Raw genomic sequence first — 22,840 nt, 5'->3', positions numbered from 1 at the left:
GCCTAACTAATCTTTCCCTATGAGAGACAGTCTGCAGCAGCTCGCCCTACTCTCACTAATGCAGGCACACGAGTGACCGTAATGGCCGCCGCTGCCTGCCTTTTATAAGGGGGGGAGTGGCTCCAGGGGCTAGTGTAGCCTAATTGGCTACACTGGGCCTGCTGACTGTGATGTAGAGGGTCAAAGTTGACCCTCATGGTGCATTATGGGGCGAACCGAACTTCCGCAAAAGTTCGCCTGCGGGACGCGAACGCCAACCACTGAAGTTCGCATGGAACCGTTCGCAGGCGAACCGTTCGGCCCAACTCTACTCTTGACTGCCATGGCAGACCTGGGTTTGAATCCTGGCTGGGGTCAGTACCTATTCAGAAAGGAGTTCAAGGCAAGACTCCCCAACACTTCAGGGTGGGCTCTTGAGCATGTCCCAGTGGCTGCAGCTCTTGTGCACTTTGAGTAGAGATGGCCTTAACGGTTTGCATGCGAACTTATTCGCGCGAACAACATGAGTTGGCGTTCGTGGTCGAACGCGAATTCGACCCGCCCCCTATACTACATCATTGGGCTAAACTTTGACCCTCTACATCACAGTCAGCAGACACATGGCAGCCAATCAGGCTGCACTCCCTCCTGGAGCCCCCCCCCCCCCCCTTATAAGACAGCAGCGTTGGCCATTTTTTCACTCTGTGTGCTGCTGTTTTAGTGAGAGAAGGGAGAGAGGTTGCTGCAGAGTTAGGGGAAGCTTAGTTAGGCTCTTGTTAGCTTGCTCCTTGCTGATATTTATTGCTAAAAAGCACCCCAAAACAGCTCTTTTGAGAGCTAATGTTCTTGTGATGTGTTTTTTTTGTGTGTGGCCCACTGACACTGTGACTGCATATACAGCACTGTCTGTCACAGCTGACCCTTGCTAATTGCTATACTGTGACAGGCCCAGCACATTCAGTGCTTACCTTTTCACTGCACCTGACCTGTGTGACTGCTGCACATTGTATTGTAATACCAGTCACTGCATACCTTTCACTGCATCTGTGTGACCGCACACTGTTTTATATACCACTTCCTGCATACCTTTTACTGCATCTGTGTGACCGCACGCTGTTTTATATACCACTCCCTGCATACCTTTTACTGCATCTGTGTGACCGCACACTGTTTTATATACCAGTCACTGCATACCTTTTCACTGCGCCTGTGTGACTGCACATTGTTATACCATACCAGCAGTCACTGCATACCTTTCACTGCATCTTTGTGACTGCACACTGTTTTATATACCAGCAGTCATTGCATACCTTTTCACTGCACCTGTGTGACTGCACATTGTATTATACCAGCAGTCAGTGTATACCTTTCACTGCACCTGTGTAACTGCACATTGTATTAGTCAAGTCAATGCATACCTTTCACATCATCCCCCCCAATATGGACAAAACAAGAGGCAGAGGCAGAGCAAGAGGCAGGCCACTCGGCAGGTCTGTTCGCATTCGTGCTGTTGTGATTTCGTGCGACCCTGTACCAAAGTACGGTGTTCAGAAGGCACGTGCCATCAACCCCCAAGATTGTCAGGACGTAGTTGACTATTTATTTAACTAAAAGCAGCGGCCACTAACAAAAAGAATAATAATTTTTCTGGTGCGTGTACATGCCTGCCTAATTTTTCTTGCTGCACTGCGGCTGCAACAACAAAACAAAAGGCTTGTACAAGTGTCAATTCCCCTTTGTGATCGTTACCTTGCCTCGGTGAAGGGGCTTGCGTATCACAATGAAGCAATGACTGGCTATATGAGTGTGTTGGGGGGCACACCCAAGATAATAAGGTCGTTGCTTCATTGTGGACAGACCAAATTCAATCAGCTGGACAGTCACTGTTGTTATGTCATTGAGCTACCTCAGCCCGACCATATGGGCTTGAAAACCGCCATCACCTGCACTCTCGCCATGGTGCGCACCAGTCCAACACGGCCATCACTACACAAACAGCTGTTTGCGGTGCATTACACAGTGAGTTTGGTCTGTCAGTGTGAAGCAGTATACTAATTACACTACCTGATTGATGTATACACAAGCAAGATGTTTTAAAGCACTTTATACCTCCAATTTAGCATTGCAATGTGATTTCTGCCCTTAAAACCCTGCTCTGTGTCAAATCCGTAATTTTCCCAGGGACTTTTGGCATGTATCCCACTCCGCCATGCCCCCTCCAGGTGTTAGACCCCTTGAAACATCTTTTCCATCACTTTGTGGCCAGAATTAGTGTTTGTAGTTTTGAAAGTTTGCCTGCCCATTGAAGTCTATTGCAATTCGCATGGTTCTCGCGGAAGTTCGTGTTCGAGGTTCGCGAACCTAAAATCAGAGGTTTGAGCCATCACTAGCTTTGAGTCCGACAGGAGAAAAGCGCTATACAAATGTTTGGATTTTAGAGCAGAGAGGAAGTTCTGAGTTCAGGTCCACTTTAAAGGAAACCTTAACTCAAATTAAATTGCAGCCTCCTGGAGTAACCCTGTGGTCATTAGAGATGATTTTCGGTTCGCGAACTTCCGCAAAAGTTCGGTTCGCGCGGACTTTCGCGAACCGCAATAGATTCCATGGGGAAGCGAACTTGGAAAACTAGAAAAAATTATGCTGGCCACAAAAGTGATGGAAAAGATGTTTCAATGGGTCTAACACCTGGAAGGGGACATGGCGGAGTGGAATACATGCCAAAAGACCTAGGAAAAAAATCTGGATTTCATGCAAAGCAGCGTTTTAAGGGCAGATATCACATTGAATGCTAAATTGCAGGCCTAAACTGCTTTCACACATCTTGCAAGTGTATACATCAATTTAGGGAGTGTAATCCCCTCCTCCCTCTCTCTGATTTTGTCTTCCAGGGATTTGTAGGCTGTCAAAAGCAAGCTCACATACATTGGCCAGGAATCGAACCCAGGTCAACTGCTTGGAAGGCAGCTATGCTCACCACTATGCCACCATTGGCCGGGAACCGAACCCAGGTCAACTAACATTACAGGCTGAAGCCAGCCATTTCACTCGTCTCTTCAACTACAAGCAAGGCCCAGGAGTAGTCTTAGCTACCGTAATATCTATGTTACGGCAGGGCCCTTATTACACTTTCTCTTACAGGGCTATGGAAACCGTTTTGCCCATGCGATAAAGCGAGGTGCAAAAATGAAATCATGCCTAGCAGAGGATGGTTTCAATCCATCGACCTCTGGGTTATGGGCCCAGCACACTTCCACTGCACCACTCTGCAGTCTGCTTACATTTGTATACAATCTTCAAGTTTAAGAAGGGTACATTAGTTGAAATAGTTACACTACAATCTATGTTACAGCAAGGCCCTGACACTTTCTCTTAAGGGGCTATGGCCGCCGATTGGCCCATGTGGTAAAGCAAGGTGTAAAAAACAAAGTACACCTAGCAGAGGATGGTTTCAATCCATCAACCTCTGGGTTATGGGCCCAGCACACTTCCACTGCACCACTCTGCTGCCACACAGTTGAATGCTTCATTGTAGGAAAAAGTGGTGTTAAACTTCTTGGACCAGACTTACTTCCTCCCTCCAAAAGACACACATACATCCCCATGGGCCTTTCTTGTAGTTGAAGAGATGAGTGAAATGGCTGGCTTCAGCCTGTAATGTTAGTTGACCTGGGTTCAATACCCGGCCAATGGTGGTATAATGGTGAGCATAGCTGCCTTCCAAGCAGTTGACCTGGGTTCGATTCCTGGCCAATGTATGTGAGCTTGCTTTTGACAGCCTACAAATCCCTGGAAGACAAAATCAGAAAGAGAGAGAGGGAAGGAGGGAAGGAAAAAAAAAAACCACAAGAACAAGATTAGGTCTCAAAAGAGCTGTTGTGGGGTGCTATTTTAGGAATAACAATCAGCCAGGAGCAAGCTGACAACCTTACAAGAGCCTAACTAATCTTTCCCTATGAGAGTCTGGCAGCAGCTTTCCCTTCACTAATTACTACAGGGACACGAACAACTATAATGGCCGGCGCTGCCTGCCTTATATAAGGGGTGGGGTGGCTCCAGGAGATAGTGTAGCCTGATTGGTTACAACGGACCTGCTGACTGTGATGTAGAGGGTCAAAGTTGACCCTAATGGTGCACTATGGGGGTGAACCGAGCGGGCCATCTCTAGTGGTCATAACTAGTGTTGATCGAACAGTGCTTGACATTGTTCGTTATTCCCCGAACATTAGGGTGTTCGGGTTCGGGTCGAGCTCAGCCGAGCTGTTCGGTCTCCTCCCCTCGTTTATTGGCGCCTTCAGGCAGCCAATAAGTGGCAACGATGCTTTTTTGCACAGCTATGGTCGCACAGCCTAGCTGGCTGTGACCATAGCTGTGATTGGCCGAGCGGGTCACGTGATTGGGTATATAAATACCCGAACGCGTGGCTCGCTCCGCCGCCATTCGCATTTGGGTTTAGCTTGGGGTAGGTTAGGTGCCAGGCCAGCTAGGCCAGCCACAGTGCCCCAGCCTCACCACCACTGCCAGCAGCAGCCACAGAGCCCCTGCCAGCCTCACCACTGCCAGCGGCCCAGCAGCAGCCACAGAGCCCCTGCCTCACCACTGCCAGCAGCAGCCACAGAGCCCCTGCCTCACCACTGGCAGCAGCCACAGAGCCCCTGCCTCACCACTGCCAGCAGCAGCCACAGAGCCCCTGCCTCACCACTGGCAGCAGCCACAGTGCCCCTGCCTCACCACTGCCAGCAGGCACTGCCATCCCACTGCCAGCAGGCACTGCCAGCAGCCACTGTGCTTTCAGTACTTTTCAGTGCCAGCTGGGAAAAGTTGTGCCCATAAAAAAACACAGTTTATTGAATTTTATTGTTGCTTGTAAAAAAAAACAGTACTTTTCAGTGCCAGCTGGGAAAACTTGTGCACATAAAAAAAAAAACTGTTTATTGCATTTTACTCTTGCCTAGTGTTGAAAAAAAAACAGTACTTTTCAGTGCCAGCTGGGAAAACTTTTGCCCATAAAAAAACACGGTTGATTGAATTTGACTGTTGCTTATTGTTTAGAAAAAAAAAGTCCTTTTAGTGCCAGCTGGGAACAGTTGTGCCCATAAAAAACACAGTTTATTGCATTTTACTGTTGCTTATTGTTGAGAAAAAAATACTTTCAGTGCCAGCTGGGAACAGTTGTGCCCATAAAAAACACACTTTATTGATTTGTACTGTTGCTTATTGTTGAAAAAAAAACAGTACTTTCAGTGCCAGCTGGGAACAGTTTTGCCAATAAAAAACACAGTTTATTGAATTTTACTGATGCTTAGTGTTTTTATTTTTAAAACAGTACTTTCAGTGCAAGCTGGGAACAGTTTTGCCAATAAAAAAACACAGTTTAATGAATTTTACTGTTGCTTATTGTTAAGGCTACTTACACACTAAGATGTTGCGTTTTAAGGGACATTATGGTCGCATAACGTGCCCCTAACGCAACGCCTGGTGCTCTTGGATGTGGACGTCAGAGTGAGCCGCGTTGTGCAGCTCACTCTGGCGTCCATGATGCCGTGATGCGTACTCTTGGACGCATGCGGCATCACGTGGTCCAGCCGGCCAATCACCGCACACGGCGGCGCTCCAGGAAGTAAACACTGCACGTCACATCGTGCAGTGAATATTAATTAGCCATGTGCCTGGCCGAGGAGGAGGAGGGAAGACCTCCTCCTCCAACACTACTGAGCATGTGCGCACAGTCTAATGCGGCTTAGCCGCGCATAACGCACAGCATGCAGCACTCTCAACGGACGTGCTGCGTTACAATGTAACGCAACGTGGGCACTGTGAACAGCCCATTGAATTTTCATTACTGTGCGGTGGGCTGCGTTACCGGCTGCACTAACGTGCGCCTGTAACGTCTTAATGTGAAAGCAGCCTGAGGGGAAAAAAAGTACTTTCAGTGCCAGCTGGGAAATGTTTTGCCCATAAAAACACAGTTTATTGAATTTTACTGTTGCTTAGTGTTTTTTAAAAAAAACAAACAGTACTTTCAGTGCCAGCTGGGAACAGTTTTGCCCATAAAAAACACAGCCCATAAAAAAACACATTTTACTGTTGCTTATTGCTGAGAAAAAAAACAGTACTTTGAGTGCCAGCTGGGAACAGTTTTGCCAATAAAAAAAACACAGTTTATTGAATTTTACTGTTGCTTATTGTTGAGAAGAAAAAAGTACTTTCAATGCCAGCTGGGAACAGTTTTGCCCATAAAAAACACAGTTTATTGAATTTTACTCTTGCTTATTGTTGAGGAAAAAAAACAGTACTTTCAGTGCCAGCTGGGAACAGTTGTGCCCATAAAAACACACTTTATTGAATTTTACTGTTGCTTATTGTTGAGAAAAAAAACAGTACTTTCAGTGCCAGCTGGGAACAGTTGTGCCCATAAAAAACACTGTTTATTGCATTTTACTGTTGCTCATTGTTGAAAAAAAGAAAACCAGTACTTTCAGTGCCAGCTGGGAACAGTTGTGCCCATAAAAAAACACACTTTATTGAATTTTACTGTTGCTCATTGTTGTTAAAAAAAACACTACTTTCAGTGCCAGCTGGGAACAGTTGTGCCCATAAAAAACACAGTTTATCTCTTCTATCAGAAAATTGGAGAACGAAATATGTTCCTAAAGTTGAGGAAATTGTTAAAGCAATAGAATTTAATTTATTGGCTGAAAGAAATTGGGCAATAAAAACAGGAGTTCTTGGGTCATTTATGGTGAAAACAAGTCTATGGTCAACTGTATATCTAGAAACTAAGTTACCTGAATGATAACAATAATAAAGTCCTCTAATTACTTCACAAAACTATACAGATGAAGACTCTGTATACTATACTATACTATCAAACAAATTAATAGAAATATATTATTCCTGGTATTAGCAAGTAGGTACTGTTGCTGTTTTAATTAGATGTAGTCATATAATTATTTTTGAGAATAAACAATATTTGTTCAACGGGGTAGTGAAATGTTCACATTTTTGTTTAGCTTTCCTGTCTAGACTTACACAGTAGGATGGATGGATCCCCGGGAATGCAATAGGGTGGTTTTACTCCCCCAATTCCCAGGTTGAACCGCTCCATTGAGACATCGGTTATAAACAGAATTTTCTAGACAGATGTAAATATATATAACGCAAACTGGTATCTTCATAAACTGTTCTTATATAATGTGATATCTACCTAATAAAGCTTGAAAAAATTGATACTATGAGATGGACGGGACCTTGGGAACTTAGTAGGGTGGTTTTAGTCCCCTAGCTCCCAGGTTGACCTACTCCACGCGGAAAGTTACTGAGTGGAAAAAAAATAAAAAAAATGAAAGATGGACACCACATGTAGATATATTATTATTATTATTATGACCTATATACGGTATGTGATTTGTTTGAATCTATGTAAAATTATCTTAAATGTATATCTCTGTTTATTTCAAAGATACTATGCTTTATTTTTATGAAGCTGTTGTCATACATTTTTGAAAACCCCAATAAAAATTTATTGAAACTAAAAAACACAGTTTATTGCATTTTACTGTTGCTTATTGTTGTTAAAAAAACAGTACGTTCAGTGCCAGCTGGGAACAGTTTTGCCCATAAAAAACACAGTTTATTGAATTTTACTGTTGCTTATTGTTGAGAAAAAAAAACAGTACTTTCAGTGCCAGCTGGGAACAGTTGTGCCCATAAAAAACACACTTTATTGAATTGTACTGTTGCTCATTGTTGAGAAAAAAACAGTACTTTCAGTGCCAGCTGGGAACAGTTGTGCCCATAAAAAACACACACTTTATTGCATTTTACTCTTGCTTAGTGTTGTATAAAAAAGCAGTACGTGATTAGTGTGTTTAGTGCAGGCAGGCAGGTTCAGAGTGCTCACTTGTATTCAGCTAGCTAGTCATACACTTCAGCTACTACTTACAGACAGTCAGACTGCCACTGCAGTTCGTTCACCACGTTTCGTGAGCCCATCATGAGTTTCTCACAGACCTCCACTGTAAGCAGCACTAACAGCAGCCAGTGGTCAGCAGCAGCCCTCCCCGGACGAGAGCGTTGTGTCCCTCGGTCCGGCGCCAGGGCGATTATTGAGGGCTGCCGTTGAGGAGATGATGGGGCCTGATGTGGAGGAGGAGGTTGGGCTCGGGCCAGCATCCCAAGTTAATGTTGAGGACGATGAGGGGTCTGTGTCTGGGGATGTTGGGGTGGCAGTGGTGGTGGGGGGGTCAGGAGAAGAGTTCTATGATGATGATGATCGGGACTATCTGTATGTGCCTCACACCCCCGGAAAACATCTTGTATTGTGTGTTTAGGTACTAAAATCTGCGTTCCCACTGCCCGGGTCGACGGATGCATATAATTTTTTGGGCAGCACTATCAAGCACCTACCTCTCTGGCTCCTTCTCCTCCACCACCTCTACAAACTCTACCTCATCCAGCAGCGCTAACTCAGCAATAGGTGCGTGGAAGCGGTGCAGCACAGCTGTTGCCATGCATCAGCAGGCCTTATTAAAGCTGATCTGCCTTGGAGATAAGCAGCACACAGGTGCTGAAATCTGGAAGGGAATACAGGAACAGACCCAGTTGTGGCTGGCACCACTGGACCTTGAACCAGGCCTGGTTGTGTGTGATAATGGGAGCAATCTCATTAGCGGGTTACAGTTGGCAAAGCTGAGACACATCCCTTGCCTGGCCCACGTTCTGAACCTAGTGGTTCAGCGGTTCCTGAGGACATACCCAGATGTGGCGGATCTTCTGCAGAAGGTGTGACGAGTGGCAAAGCATTTTTGCAAATCCAGTACCGCTTTGGCCGCACTCACCAAGTTGCAGCAGCGATTCAGTCTACCCAACCATTGCTTGGTGTGTGAGGTCCCCACGTGCTGGAATTCGAAGCTGCACATGTTAGCACGCCTTTGCCAGCAGAAGAGTGCAGTAGTCCAGTACCTGATGGAGCAGTACTGAGGCAGTCAGCCTCGGTCAGACTGACTTTCGCTAACCCAGGACTAGGAGGGGAGCAAAGAACAACACAAGCTGCAGCTAGTGCCCACAAGGGAATTGTATCTGCAGTGTCCAAGGAGTGGCAAAGTTTTCTGACACCCAGGCAGCAGCCCACAGAACAGCGTTCGCGCAGTTCCACCTCCAACACCGCTCACCTGTAGAGGATGGTCAAGGACTACATGTCAGATGGCGTAGCCATGTTCAACGATCCATCAGTCCCCTTTAATTATTGGGTCTAACCTAGACACCTGGCACGAACTGGTAATGTATGCAATAGAGGTGCTGTTTTAGTGCTGCCGGAGGCATCGTTACAGATTAGCGTATCCGTCTGTCCACAGCAAATGCAGACCGCATGACACAAATACAAATGAATAAATCGTGGATTGGAACCGACTTCGCAACCCCCCCCCCCCCCCCACCAAGCACCATGAACATCTGTGCTGGGTTAGCGTTGCCGGTCCCAGATAGGAATAGGACTGCTTTTCAGGAATATCTCCTTTGTATAATATTTATCAATGCACGGCGGCAAAATGCATTGGTTTAAAGTGAACCTGAGGTGAGAATGAGATGGAGGTTGCCATATTTATTTCCTTTTAAACTATACCAGTTACCTGGCAGCCATAATGATCTATTTGGATGCAGTGATGTGTGAATTAAACCAGAAAGAAGTATGCAGGTAATCTTGCCAGGGCGGACATTATTGTCAGAAACACCTGATCTGCTGCATGCTTGTTCAGGGTCTATGCCTGAACGTATTAGAGGCAGAGGATCTGCAGGACAACCCAGCAACTGGTGTTGCTTAAAAGGAAATAAATATGGCAGCCTCCATGTCACTCTCACCTCGGGTTCACTTTCAGCATGCATTTTGTCCTCATGCAAGGCCTGGGTTGCGTCCCAAAGCGTGGCCTTCTGCTCCTGTATCTCCTCTACCATCCTGTGTGCTGCTGGGTTAGCGTTGCCGGTCCCATTGGTAGGACTGCTTTTCAGGAATATCTCATTTCTATTATATTTATCAATGCATGGCGACAAAATGTATTGCTTTCAGCATGCATTTTGTCCTCATGTAAGGCCTGGGTTGTGTCCCAAAGCGTGGCCTTGTTCTCCTGTACCTCCTCTTCCATCCTGTGTGCTGGGTTAGCGTTGCCGGTCCCATTGGTAGGACTGCTTTTCAGGAATATCTCATTTCTATTATATTTATCAATGCATGGCGATAAACTGCATTGGCCTTAAGCGTGCAGTTTTTCCCCATACACGTCACATATGCCTTTTTTTGGGAGTTTTATTTGTTTTATTGGCAGTCAAGTATAATTGGCGCACTGCTCTGCAAACATGAGTCCCTGCTTTTATTCTGAGCCTAACATCTATGTGTAAAATTCCCCCCTCGTTATTTCCAACCCATTTTGCAGAAGTTTCCCTCATTTTGCAAGGCATGCTCGGGTCCCCATTGACTTCCATTAGGCTCGGTGTTCGGCCGAATATCCCGAACATCCGGACCATGTTCGGTCGAGCCGATCCGAGCCCGAATATCTGGGTGTTCGATCAACACTAGTCTCAACATCAGTCCAGTAAGCAGCCCCGCAAAGGTGCTGACCCCGGGCCATGTGACACCTGATTACACTCCTGCAGCCGAGAGCACTCTGGGCATGTGCAGAATGCGCCTGGCCATGGGAACACGGTAAGGAGGCACGTGGCAGCATTGTGGGAGTCGCCGTTGCTGCTTGCCGGAGGGCCGATGTTCTGGGCACAGGATGACTTCAGAATCAGAATCTTTATTTCACCAAGCACGACTGGGTCGTGCCCAGAATTGGGCTTGGCACATACAGAATTCAAGTACAGGATAGGACACGCAAAATGCATCAAGGGACAGAACCCCATTTCACATTCGGAGAAAAACATAGATCTCGAAAAAACACATCAGTTCACAAAACACATCAAAAGGCATAATTCACCTAACGATAATTAGACATAAGAACTGGAGTGCCACTATGTACAATGTGCATCATCAAAGCATGATATTGTTTGACCTAAGTTGGGGGAGTGCATGGAGAGAGTTCAGAATGTTAACAGCTGATGGGAAGAAACTGTTCATGTGTCTTGAGGTCATGGTGGAGATCGACCGATACCTCCGACCCAAAGGGAGTTGACTGAAGAAGCTGTGGCCTGGGTGTGAGGCATCGTTGGAGATCGTCAAAGCTCTGGAGCGCAGGCTGAAGTGGTAGAGGTTGTCCAGGGTGGGAACTGGTCTCCACTGCAGATGTGAAGTAATTAGTGTCTCCGCAGAGCTTATTAACTACCGCTGTGGATTTCCACAAAACATGCACTGTTGGTGGGCCTTGAGGACAGGGTCGGGGAACACTGACTTAATAGACTTAGACCAGTTGCTGTTGAAATTTGATTTTTATGGTGACAATCCCACTTTAAAGGAAACTTCAGGCAAATGATCCTCCCCATGATATACTTTCCCAGGGCTTCCTCCAGCCCCTTGCAGCTGACATGTCCCACGCTGACAGCTCTGTTTGCAGCCGTCGGCCCGGGGTCCCTACATGGTGCAGAGGCCGACCTTGAGGTCATCCTTACTGCGCCTGCGTGAAGCGCCGCTGTCAATCAAGCCCATGTTGTCTGCGACGTACTGCGCAGGCGCAGAACTACTGATCCGGCGCAGCACGCTTTGGACAACGTAGACTTGATTGCGCAGGCACAGTATAGGAGGTTGGCCTCTGCACCGTGCGGGGACCCCAGGCCGGTGGCTGCAAACGGAGCTGTCAATGTGGGGCATGTCAGCTGCAAGGGGCTGGAGGAAGCCCCTGGTAAGTATATGATCGGGAGGATAGTTTGTTGCTTCCTTTAAAGTAAACCTGAGACGAGGAGGAATAAAAGTTTTATAAGTACAGTACCTGGGGTTTCCTCCAGCGGCGCAGATCGCTTTCTCTCCGCGGTCCAAAGCCTCCTAGATGCTCCAGTAGCAGTCCCATTCTCCGCGGTCAGTCTGGCGTATTGTTTATGTGCACCTCAAAAGCAAAAAGCTTCCATAGCAAAATATTGTTTTATAAAAGTTTAACTTTATTAATTAAAACCACTCACATGATCCTCCAGTTTATAAACGCATAGTGTAATTATTACGGGCTCTCCCCCATTGTCTTCTCAGCTAAGGCTTGGCAATGTCCCAATCGGCGTCTCTCACACGCCTTCACTCGCTCCTCACCTGTGAGGAGCTGTGATCTCTGTTCAGTATTCCTTTAAAGCAGGCTGCAGTCAAAATTTCCATTCTGCTTCAATAGATTAGCCACTGAGGCTAGGAGCACACTTAGCAGAAATGCAAGCGTAATGGAAGTCTATGGGCCGCAGGAATAGCGTTTTTGGTGGGTGCGTTTTCAAAAATCCTGGTTTTGTTGCATAATCTTCAAAAACGCATGAAAAGTGCACATAATGAAAGTCAATAGAAACACAATGTTATGCATTTTACATGTGTTTTTGGTAAAAAAAGAAACAAAAAAATTCTGATATATTTCCACTTCCTGTTGTCTTTGTAGTGATTTGCATAAAACACAAAAGAAAAATGCATACAAAATGTATATGCGTTTTGGTAAAGTGAACCGCAAATGCATTAAAACGCACGCAAAACGCTTGAAAAATGCAGTAAAGACACACAAAAAAGACGCACGCAACATAAAATGAAACATGACATAAGACGCAGCCTTTCATGTTATGTTACGTGTGCACCTACCCTGAGCTATGCATGCTGAGCCCTAAACAGAGCTCTCCAGGCTGCCAGTTTTCTCTGAAGGCAGGCGATAGGAATTGTGAGAACTTCTGTGCGTTAGGTACAAAGATAGTCTAGAGAAAAAGCAGCACACTGCTTACATCACTCGAATCTGCCAGAAAGCTATTGCTTCACCATGTCCGATAGATCAAATTTCAATCAATTTTTACCTAAAGATGATGAAAATTATCCATGGGATGGAGTTATGGCAGGAGCAGTGGCAGATTGAAAGCCCATAGCGGTTCCATCGATTTTGTGTATGATTCCTGCTGTTTTCTGTTGAGAATCAATGTGCCATTTGTGGTAGGAATTGATTCCTCTCTGATAAGATTCTGAAGAGAGAGGAATCAGTCATTTTTGGCACACTGGGTGGCAATCTATTAGCGCAGTGTTCTAACCCTGTCCTCAAGGCCCACCAAAAGTGCATGTTTTGTGGAAAGCCTCAGAGGTAGTTAATCACTGCTCAGACACTAATTACCCCACCTGTGAATGTTTGTGGTTTTCTGCAAAACGTACTGTTGGTGGGCATTGAAGATAGCGCGTGTCTAGCTTTACTCCAGACATCTTAATATCTAAGCCTAAAGGTGCCCATTAATGATACAATCTTGATTGTACAATGTTACCACCTCTATACAAAATGAGGAACAACCTAAAGTATTCATCCATAGTATATTCACTCAGTTTACCCTTCTACTGCATAGATTTGGTGCAATCAAAATTGCATCACTAGTGGTCAGCTTTACCTGAGCGATACAAGATGTGAAAATAACCTATGTGCACCGAAAGCCTAACCCCAATGCTGTAATATCTTGTAAAGGCAAGTCAAAACAACTCCCTTCATGGTAAATGGAAAACGTTAAAAAGTTTATTTAGAACAAAAATGACAAAGAAAAATGATAAGATGGGGTCTGATGATTCCCTGACACAGATTATTATTTAAATCTAATTACATCTGATAAAGTTCCCCTATATTATCTAATGATTTAATAATTACAAGGTATAAAAGGGTTCACCATACATCCAGAGACGGTCTCTCATCAGTCAATTGCAGCAAGGAAAAATATTACTCGATCAGCGGCAGGTTGGGTGTGAGCTGTAGCAGCGTTCGATATTTGGATGACTGACAGTGTTGGCAGCAGAGCTTACACTCACTTATCCACCAGTGCTGGTCTTCTCTCCATCCCTGCCGGATGCTCCTCAATATCTCTCCTCTTCTCGGAGTTTGTTACATGACACAGGCACCCTGGCAGTGGAGAGAGATAACACACTTTACCAATACTGTAGTGGTTACATATGATCATTCTGTTTAATACCAATCATGAGACTAATCACATAGATGGTACAGGCCCAAATTACTTGGTTCTCAGCATCAGGTACACATGCCCTGGGGGTACTTTAGTAGGGCCCAGGGAATAGGTCAACTTGTAATAGTCATAGTCAATCCATTACAGTAAGTTGTCAGATTAAGTATGATAAATCATATTTACTCGAGCAAAGGGTTTGTAGTAAATTTAAATCAACAAGATATTTTTGAACAGCATTTAAAGGGGAACTGAAGAGAGGGGTATATGGAGGCTGCTATGTTTATTTCCTTTTAAGCAATACCAGTTGCCTGGCAGCCCTGCTGCTCCTCTGCCTCTAATACTATTAGCCATAGCCCCTGAACAAGCATGCAGCAGATCCGGTGTTTCAGACTTTAAAGTCAGATCTGACAAGACTAGCTGCATGCTTGTTTCTGGTGTTATTCAGATACTACTGCAGAGAAATAGACCAGCAGGGCTGCCAGGCAACTGGTATTGATTAAAAGGAAATAAATATGGCAGCCTCTGTATACCTCTTACTTCAGTTCCCCTTTAAATACAATGACAGAGTACTCCTGACAAAAAGACGTGCATTCATGGGTGCTTAAAGGACACCTGAAGCGAAAATAAACAAATGAAATAAATGATTGTATCTATCTTCCTTCTCCTAAAAATAACTTTTTAAGATACTCCACAGTTTTGTTTTTTGTTTAAATCTACTTTTTAAGTTTTAACTGTTATTTTTTTTTTTTTGGTCAATGACACATTCATTGAAGCATGCTGGAGCTAAAATCTATGAACTATTGATCCTTTTTATTTCTTTCCTACTCTCAGGCGCCATTTTCTGCTAGGAAAGTGTTTTATAGTTGGAATTTCTTATCAGTGAGGGTCACACTGTAGTCACTTCCTGTCTGAGTCAGGACTGAGTCAGCCACTTACATACCTGATATTTAACTCTTTCAGGCAGAGAAAGAAAAAAAGGAACACAGCATAGTTATTTGTGTGCTAGGCACTGTATATACCCATGTCTATCTCATCATGTCACACATCACTTTGAGTATCTGTAACGATTGTGGAATTCTCTCCGTGATCAGCGCACAAGCCGTGCGCTGACACCGCGGAAATCCTCCACAAGCGTGAAATTTGCAGGAACCCAGCAGTAGGTGCAATGCACCTGCAGAGAGAAATTCCTGTCGGCAGGTGGAGCTGTGGAGTGCAGAGGAACAACTCCTCTGCCCTACCACACACGCCAGACAGGAATTGCACGAAGGGAAGAAACGCAATCGCAAGAGAAGCAATTGATAGTGAGCACAGAGACAGATTGTGTGTGTGTGCATCAAACTAGTCGCCAACCCGCGACTGTGCACACACCACAGCAGATATGAAGCATGAACGCGATCGCGAGAGGTGCGATCGCCAGACGTGACACAAGGCTACAGCAAGGCGGAGCACGAGAGTAGCAAAGGCACAGCAAATCATACAATGAGGAGATACGGAAAATAACAAATGCTAGCTAACCGCAAACACCGCACTCATTCGCAACAGTGCACGCGGTTATGCGCAGTCTCCACGTGATAAGCACAATAGAGACAAACACGCCTAACTAGCCAACACAAGACAGACACCACACAAACGCGCTTGCTACACAGTTGCCTTACCGCAGGCACCAGCAAGCGCACGCAAACAGACAGACAACGAGAATCGATCAAACAGGAACCACTGCTCTTACCGTCAGAGCCAGTGCGAACCAGGTATCAGAAAGATCCACTGCTCTTGCTGTCAGAGCAGTGTGATCCAAGCACACGACAAACAGAAGGAGTAACCAGCAGCGACCGCAGCCGAGGTTAGGTCCAAGATCCAGACCAGAGGAATCCACTGCCACTAACGCTAGGGCAAGTGTGATTCAGACAGACAGAACAGAAGGATCCACAGCACTAGCAAAAGTGGCTAGCGCGATCCAGAGAGACAGAACAGAAGGATCCACAGCGCTAGCGAAAAGTGGCTAGCACGATCCAATGAGACAGTACAGAAGGATCCACAGCGCTAGCGAAAAGTGGCTAGCGCGATCCAATGAGACAGAACAGAAGAGATAGCTGGTAGCAACCGCTGCACCAGCTATACTCCAAGAACAGAGATCAGAACCATTTCCTGTCGACCACCGTTGGGACAGGACAATGGCAACAGAACAAACAAACAGATAAGCAATCCTAACTGCACTAAGGAAACCTGCCTAGTGCAGTTTTCCAGGAATTACTCTAAGCTGATCTTCAAACAAAGAGCATGGCTGACACTCTCCAGAGTGTTTCACAGGAAGACTCCTTATGGCCAGCAAAGCATTGTGGGACACACATAGTACTTATAGTACACGCCTCCAATGAATGTGGCCAAGCAATTTGCATGACAACGTATGCAAATTCCTCAGCAAGCACAGGCTGCAAAACTGACAGAAGCTCTTCTTTCTAGAGTCCTGCAGCATGCAAACCTAACCAATGGTCAAAAAGCTGCCTGCCTGCACAGGCAGCTGAGCAAATCATCACAGTACCCCCCCCCCCTCCAGGGTCGAATTCCAGACGACCCTTAAAACTGCTATTAGCAACAGACTCAAACTGAAGACTCATGAAGGTCGCTGCAGCCCGACAAGGTCCAATTCCAGAGTCAGTCCACCCGAAACCGACCTCATTGGAAACAGAAGCCAACGAAACATGCCCATCAGTACTACCAGTCTTAGCGTAACACCCATCAGGACTGTGGATACCAGAGAAAAAGCCATCGAGACCCTCCAGACAATACCCACCACCTTCCAAGGAGCGTCCGAAAATACCAAATCTGCCACAAAACCTGTTCGAAGTGTCTCTTACAACACAAAAGCCACCGTTGATCTTATCCAGGGTACCAAGCAAAAACTCTCCCGGAATCTCACAAAACCCTTTGGAGCTCTGCAGAGATCCCAAGAGGCCAGAACGCTCACCAGGCTCACATGGAGAACCGCCAAGAACCCCTATGGAACCAATGATTATTCTGGATTCAGAATTACGAGGACACCCATCAAGATCAAGACTTTCAGGGACCACTTCTGGGCATGCAAGCAGGCAGGCTAAATCAGAACATGTCTCCACCGAGGAAGCATCTGAGTACGCTGGTAACCAAGGCACACTTGGGCTTTCTGGGTCACAGAGCACACTGGGGTACACCAGCACAGGAGAAACCTCAGGACATGTCGGGGAACTGCCAACCTCAGAGTCCGACACGAGGAAACCAAAACCAGGACCGGGCAGAGAATCATCACGAGCAATGGTCTCAAGCACTGGACTTTCAAAAGAAGACTCGGACTCAAATTCAGAAATTTCTGTGACTGCAATATCATCATTGACTACATATGAGTGAAGCTCCACCAGAGCTGCAAAGGTAGTCAGCACAACAGCAATGCCTACTGAAGTGGGCAACACCTCAGAAGGGCTTGGGGGGCAGGAGACATCTCCTACAAGTTCTGCTCCCTTTGGGAGAAACTCGGAGACCTCCAGAACATCAAACAAGACTTCAGGAACATCATTTTTCAAGTTTTCTGAGAAGAATTCTGAACTATCCATGTTACAGGGCAAAACTGGAACTTTATCTTGTGGACAGGGCGGATGTCCCAGGGAAGGTTCCACCATAAACTGAGACTGAGTTTCATAATCATGAAGGGAATGTACAGGCATATTCACTGGACCACACACTGACTCCCTAACTTCCTTCTCACTGAACCCAGAATTCTGCGTAGCAGTCAAACTAGCTTGCAACTCCAAAACTGCAGAAAAACAGGTGAGTATAGCGGCAATACCTAGACGAGCCTCTAGGGACACTGCAGGAGACTCTAAACAAGGCCATCTTAACTCATCCAGAGTACAGGGTGCAGAATCAGCACTTTCCTCAGAACAAGAAAGGGACTCAGTGTTGCTTGCGAATTTTCACCAAAGTCATTTTCGCATCGAAAATCCCATTTTCGATTTTGCCGAATTTTCGCGAAAATAAGTACTATTTTCGTTTCAAAACGCATTAATTTTCGCCTAAAGTCCGTTTTTTCGTGTTAAATATCTAAGACCCCTTATAAGCTAGAATCACCAAATTTGCAGGGTATATTAAGGAGATATGTGGGTACAAGAGGAAATTTTTTTTTTGCAAAAAGACCTTATAGTTTTTGAGAAAATCGATTTTAAAGTTTCAAAGGAAAAAAGTTTACATTTAAATGTAGTAAATGACAGTTACTGTAGCAAACCTAGAGGTAGTGTAAAATTATTAATATCAAAATAAAGGGCCAAGTGCAAGTGCCAGGGGCCAAGTGCAAACTGCCAAGTGCAAAGGGCCAAGTGCCAGCGCAAAGGGCCAAGTGCAAGCGCAAAGGGCCAAGTGCAAGCACAAAGTGCCAGGTGCAAGTGCAAAGTGCCAAGTGCAAGCGCCATGTGCAAAGGGCCAAGTGCAAAGGGCTAAGTGCAAAGGGCCATGAAAAGTGCAAAGGGCAGTGTAAAGTGCCAAGTGCAAAGTGCCATGCAAAGTGCCAAGTGCAAAGTGCAAAGTGCACTTTGCATTTAACACTTTGCACTTGGCACTTTGCATTTGACACTTGGCACTTTGCATTTGACACTTTGCACTTGGCACTTTGCACTTTGCATTTAACACTTTGCACTTGGCACTTTGCATTTGACACTTTGCACTTGGCACTTTGAACGTGTACATCAAAAAAGGGCGTCTGGAAAAAAGGGTGCGTGGTGTAAACGATAAGCAGTATTATCGTTTATAAAGATATTGTGTAGAATTTCGTTTACAAATAATGTTTTAAGAATTTATAAATCATTAAATAATGTGTATGAAATCGTCAATTCTTAAAACGTTAATCTTCCCTGTTTCTAAACTGAAACTTATAATTACGTTTTATTAAAAAAAACAGTATTATTTGTTTAAACATTATAATTATATATTGTTATGAATAATCTTGATTTATTGTTTATTATTATAATAAAATGTGAAAATATTGTTTATAACAATGATATTAATATAAGCACATTCATAATAACTGTTGATTAGTATTATTAAAATTGTACTAAAACTATACCTAACCCTTCTCTCACATAGAACCCTCCCTGTACCTATCCCTAACCCCTAGACCCCCTGGTGGTGCCTAAACCTAAGACCCCCCTGGTGGTGCCTAAACCTAAGACCCCCTGGTGGTGCCTAAACCTAAGACCCTCCTGGTGGTGCCTAAACCTAAGACCCCCCTGGTGGTGCCTAAACCTAAGACCCCCTGGTGGTGCCTAAACCTAAGACCCTCCTGGTGGTGCCTAAACCTAAGACACCCCTGGTGGTGCCTAAAACTAACCACCCCAAAGCCCTCCCTGTACCTATCCCTAACCCCTAGTCCCCCTGGTGGTGCCTAAACCTAAGACCCCCCTGGTGGTGCCTAAACCTAAGACCCCCCCCTGGTGGTGCCTAAAGCTAAGACCCCCCTGGGGGTGCCTAAACCTAAGACCCCCCGGGGGGTGCCTAAACCTAAGACCCCCCGGGGGGGGTACCTAAACCTAAGACCCCCGGGGGGTGCCTAAACCTAAGACCCCCCTGGTGGTGCCTAAACCTAAGACCCCCAAATATATTGCAATTTACGTTACGTACTGATCACTTTATTTTGTGAATAATAATGTTTTACAAACAGTAAGGGTTAAAATGTTAAATAATGTTTTAATTAAATAGGATAAATATGTTTAGTATTTTTATAAACGTTATTTGTCACAGGCTCATTTTCTAAACGTAAATCATCACAAGCACATTTATAAAACATTAAATATCTCCGGGCGCCTTTTGTAAAACGTTAATAATCTCCTGCGCCTTTTTTTCCCTGTTCGGCGCCCATTAAACGATATTTATAATGGGAGTGAATGGGGCGCCCTTTTTGTCCACTTGTCTCATGCGCCCAAATCTCCTACTTCCCTTTGAACTTGGCACTTTGCACTTTGCATTTAACACTTTGCACTTGGCACTTGGCACTAGTGTTGGGCGAACAGTGTTCGCCACTGTTCGGGTTCTGCAGAACATCACCCTGTTCGGGTGATGTTCGAGTTCGGCCGAACATCTGATGGTGTTCGGCCAAACTGTTCGGCCATATGGCCGAACTAAGAGCGCATGGCCGAACGTTCCCCGAACGTTCGGCTAGCGCTGTGATTGGCCGAACAGGTCACGTGTAGTGTTGGGCGAACATCTAGATGTTCGGGTTCGGGCCGAACATGGTCGCGATGTTCGGGTGTTCAAGCCGAATTCCGAACATAATGGAAGTAAATGGGGACCCGAACTTTCGTGCTTTGTAAAGCCTCCTTACATGCTACATACCCCAAATTTACAGGGTATGTGCACCTTGGGAGTGGGTACAAGAGGAAATTTTTTTTAGCAAAAAGAGCTTATAGTTTTTGAGAAAATCGATTTTAAAGTTTCAAAGGGAAAACTGTCTTTTAAATGCGGGAAATGTCTGTTTTCTTTGCACAGGTAACATGCTTTTTGTCGGCATGCAGTCATAAATGTAATACAGATAAGAGGTTCCAGGAAAAGGGACCGGTAACGCTAACCCAGCAGCAGCACACGTGATGGAACAGGAGGAGGGTGGCGCAGGAGGAGAAGGCCACGCTTTGAGACACAACAACCCAGGCCTTGCATGAGGACAAGAAGCGTGCGGATAGCAATTTGCATTTTGTCGCCATGCAGTCATAAATGTAATACAGATGAGAGGTTCAATAAACAATAAACAGTAATTGGTGTTGTCCAGAATGCGCCCAATGCGTGGGTCGCGTTCAATGCAGTCCTAGGCCGAAGAGGTCATAGCCTAGGGTCACAAAAACCTGTTTATTTGGGCAATTTCAATGGTGGCGAGTCTGACGTACATAAATCGCAGCAATGGCCGTTAGCAACGTCTGAATCTCACGAAATGTCTCATGCAGATAGAAGACATATTGTTAGACTTGGGCTCCAAAGATGGGTTCCCTACATCTCTGCAAACCAGAGTTACAGGGCTCCAAATTTGGTAAAATCCCCCATAGGCTTTCATTGGGCCTCCTATTTACAGTTCCAAAATCTCACATCTTTTCAAAGGGCAATTGCTCAGCAGTGGCAAATTTTCTAGCATTGTAGGGACCCTTAGGGGGAACATGACTGGTGAGTTTTGGGCCCCTAGGCCAAAGAGGTCATAGCCTAGGGTCACAAAAACCTGTTTATTTGGGCAATTTCAATGGTAGTTATGCTGACGTACATAAATCTCAGCCATGGCCGTTAGCAACGTCTGAATCTCACGAAATGTCTCATGCAGGTAGAAGACATATTGTTAGACTTGGATTCCAAAGATGGGGTCCCTACATCTCTGCAAACCAGTGTTACAGGGGTCCAAAATTGGTAAAATTCCCCATAGACTTTCATTGCCTCCCTATTTCACTTTCCAAAATCTCACATCTTTTCAAAGGGCAATTGCTCAGCAGTGGCAAATTTTCTAGCATTGTAGGGACCCTTAGGGGGAACATGACTGGTGAGTTTCGGGCCCCTAGGCCGAAGAGGTCATAGCCTAGGGTCACAAAAACCTGTTTATTTGGGCAATTTCAATGGTAGTTATGCTGACGTACATAAATCCCAGCCATGGCCGTTAGCAACGTCTGAATTTCACGAAATGTCTCATGCAGGTAGAAGACATATTGTTAGACTTGGATTCCAAAGATGGGGTCCCTACATCTCTGCAAACCAGAGTTACAGGGGTCCAAAATTGGTAAAATCCCCCATAGGCTTTCATTGCCTCCCTATTTCACTTTCCAAAATCTCACATCTTTTCAAAGGGCAATTGCTCAGCAGTGGCAAATTTTCTAGCATTGTAGGGACTCTTAGGGGGAACATGACTGGTGAGTTTCGGGCCCCTAGACCAAAGAGGTCATAGCCTAGGGTCACAAAAAATCCTGTTTATTTGGGCTATTTCAATGGTGGCGAGTCTGAAGTACATAAATCGCAGCAATGGCCGTTAGCAACGTCTGAATCTCACGAAATGTCTCATGCAGGTAGAAGACATATTGTTAGACTTGGATTCCAAAGATGGGGTCTCTACATCTCTGCAAACCAGAGTTACAGGGCTCCAAAATTGGTAAAATCCCCCATAGGCTTTCATTGGGCCTACTATTTACCGTTCCAAAATCTTACACCATTTCAAAGGGCAATGGCTCAGCAGTGGCAAAACTCACCAGTCATGATCCCCCTAAGAGTCCCTACAATGCTAGAAAATTTGGTACTGCTGAGCCATTGCCCTTTGAAAAGATGTGAGATTTTGGAAAGTGAAATAGGGAGGCAATGAAAGCCTATGGGGGATTTTACCAATTTTGGACCCCTGTAACTCTGGTTTGCAGAGATGTAGGGACCCCATCTTTGGAATCCAAGTCTAACAATATGTCTTCTACCTGCATGAGACATTTCGTGAAATTCAGACGTTGCTAACGGCCATGGCTGAGATTTATGTACGTCAGCATAACTACCATTGAAATTGCCCAAATAAACAGTTTTTTGTGACCCTAGGCTATGACCTCTTTGGCCTAGGGGCCCGAAACGCACCAGTCATGTTCCCCCTAAGGGTCCCTACAATGCTAGAAAATTTGCCACTGCTGAGCAATTGCCCTTTGAAAAGATGTGAGATTTTGGAAAGTGAAATAGGGAGGCAATGAAAGTCTATGGGGGATTTTACCAATTTTGGACCCCTGTAACTCTGGTTTGCAGAGATGTAGGGACCCCATCTTTGGAATCC

The 22,840-nt window shown here is 45.3% G+C and overlaps 1 protein-coding gene across 1 annotated transcript in view; it reads right to left on the bottom strand.

The window, feature by feature from the left end:
• Positions 1-13,694: 13,694 nt before the first annotated feature.
• The window catches only part of LOC137535121 (gastrula zinc finger protein XlCGF57.1-like), a 273,394-nt gene continuing 264,248 nt past the window's right edge, over positions 13,695-22,840 (bottom strand). The window contains exon 5 of the mRNA XM_068256931.1: positions 13,695-13,997. Within this exon, the coding sequence (XP_068113032.1) occupies positions 13,903-13,997 (95 nt within the window). The 3' untranslated portion in view covers positions 13,695-13,902. The remainder of the gene's footprint in view (positions 13,998-22,840) is intronic.

The sequence above is a fragment of the Hyperolius riggenbachi genome, chromosome 10 (genome assembly GCF_040937935.1).
Source record: "Hyperolius riggenbachi isolate aHypRig1 chromosome 10, aHypRig1.pri, whole genome shotgun sequence".
Classification (NCBI taxonomy): Eukaryota; Metazoa; Chordata; class Amphibia; order Anura; family Hyperoliidae; genus Hyperolius; species Hyperolius riggenbachi.
The sequence above is the reverse complement of the archived record's forward strand: the minus strand, read 5'-3'. Positions and strand labels throughout refer to the sequence as shown.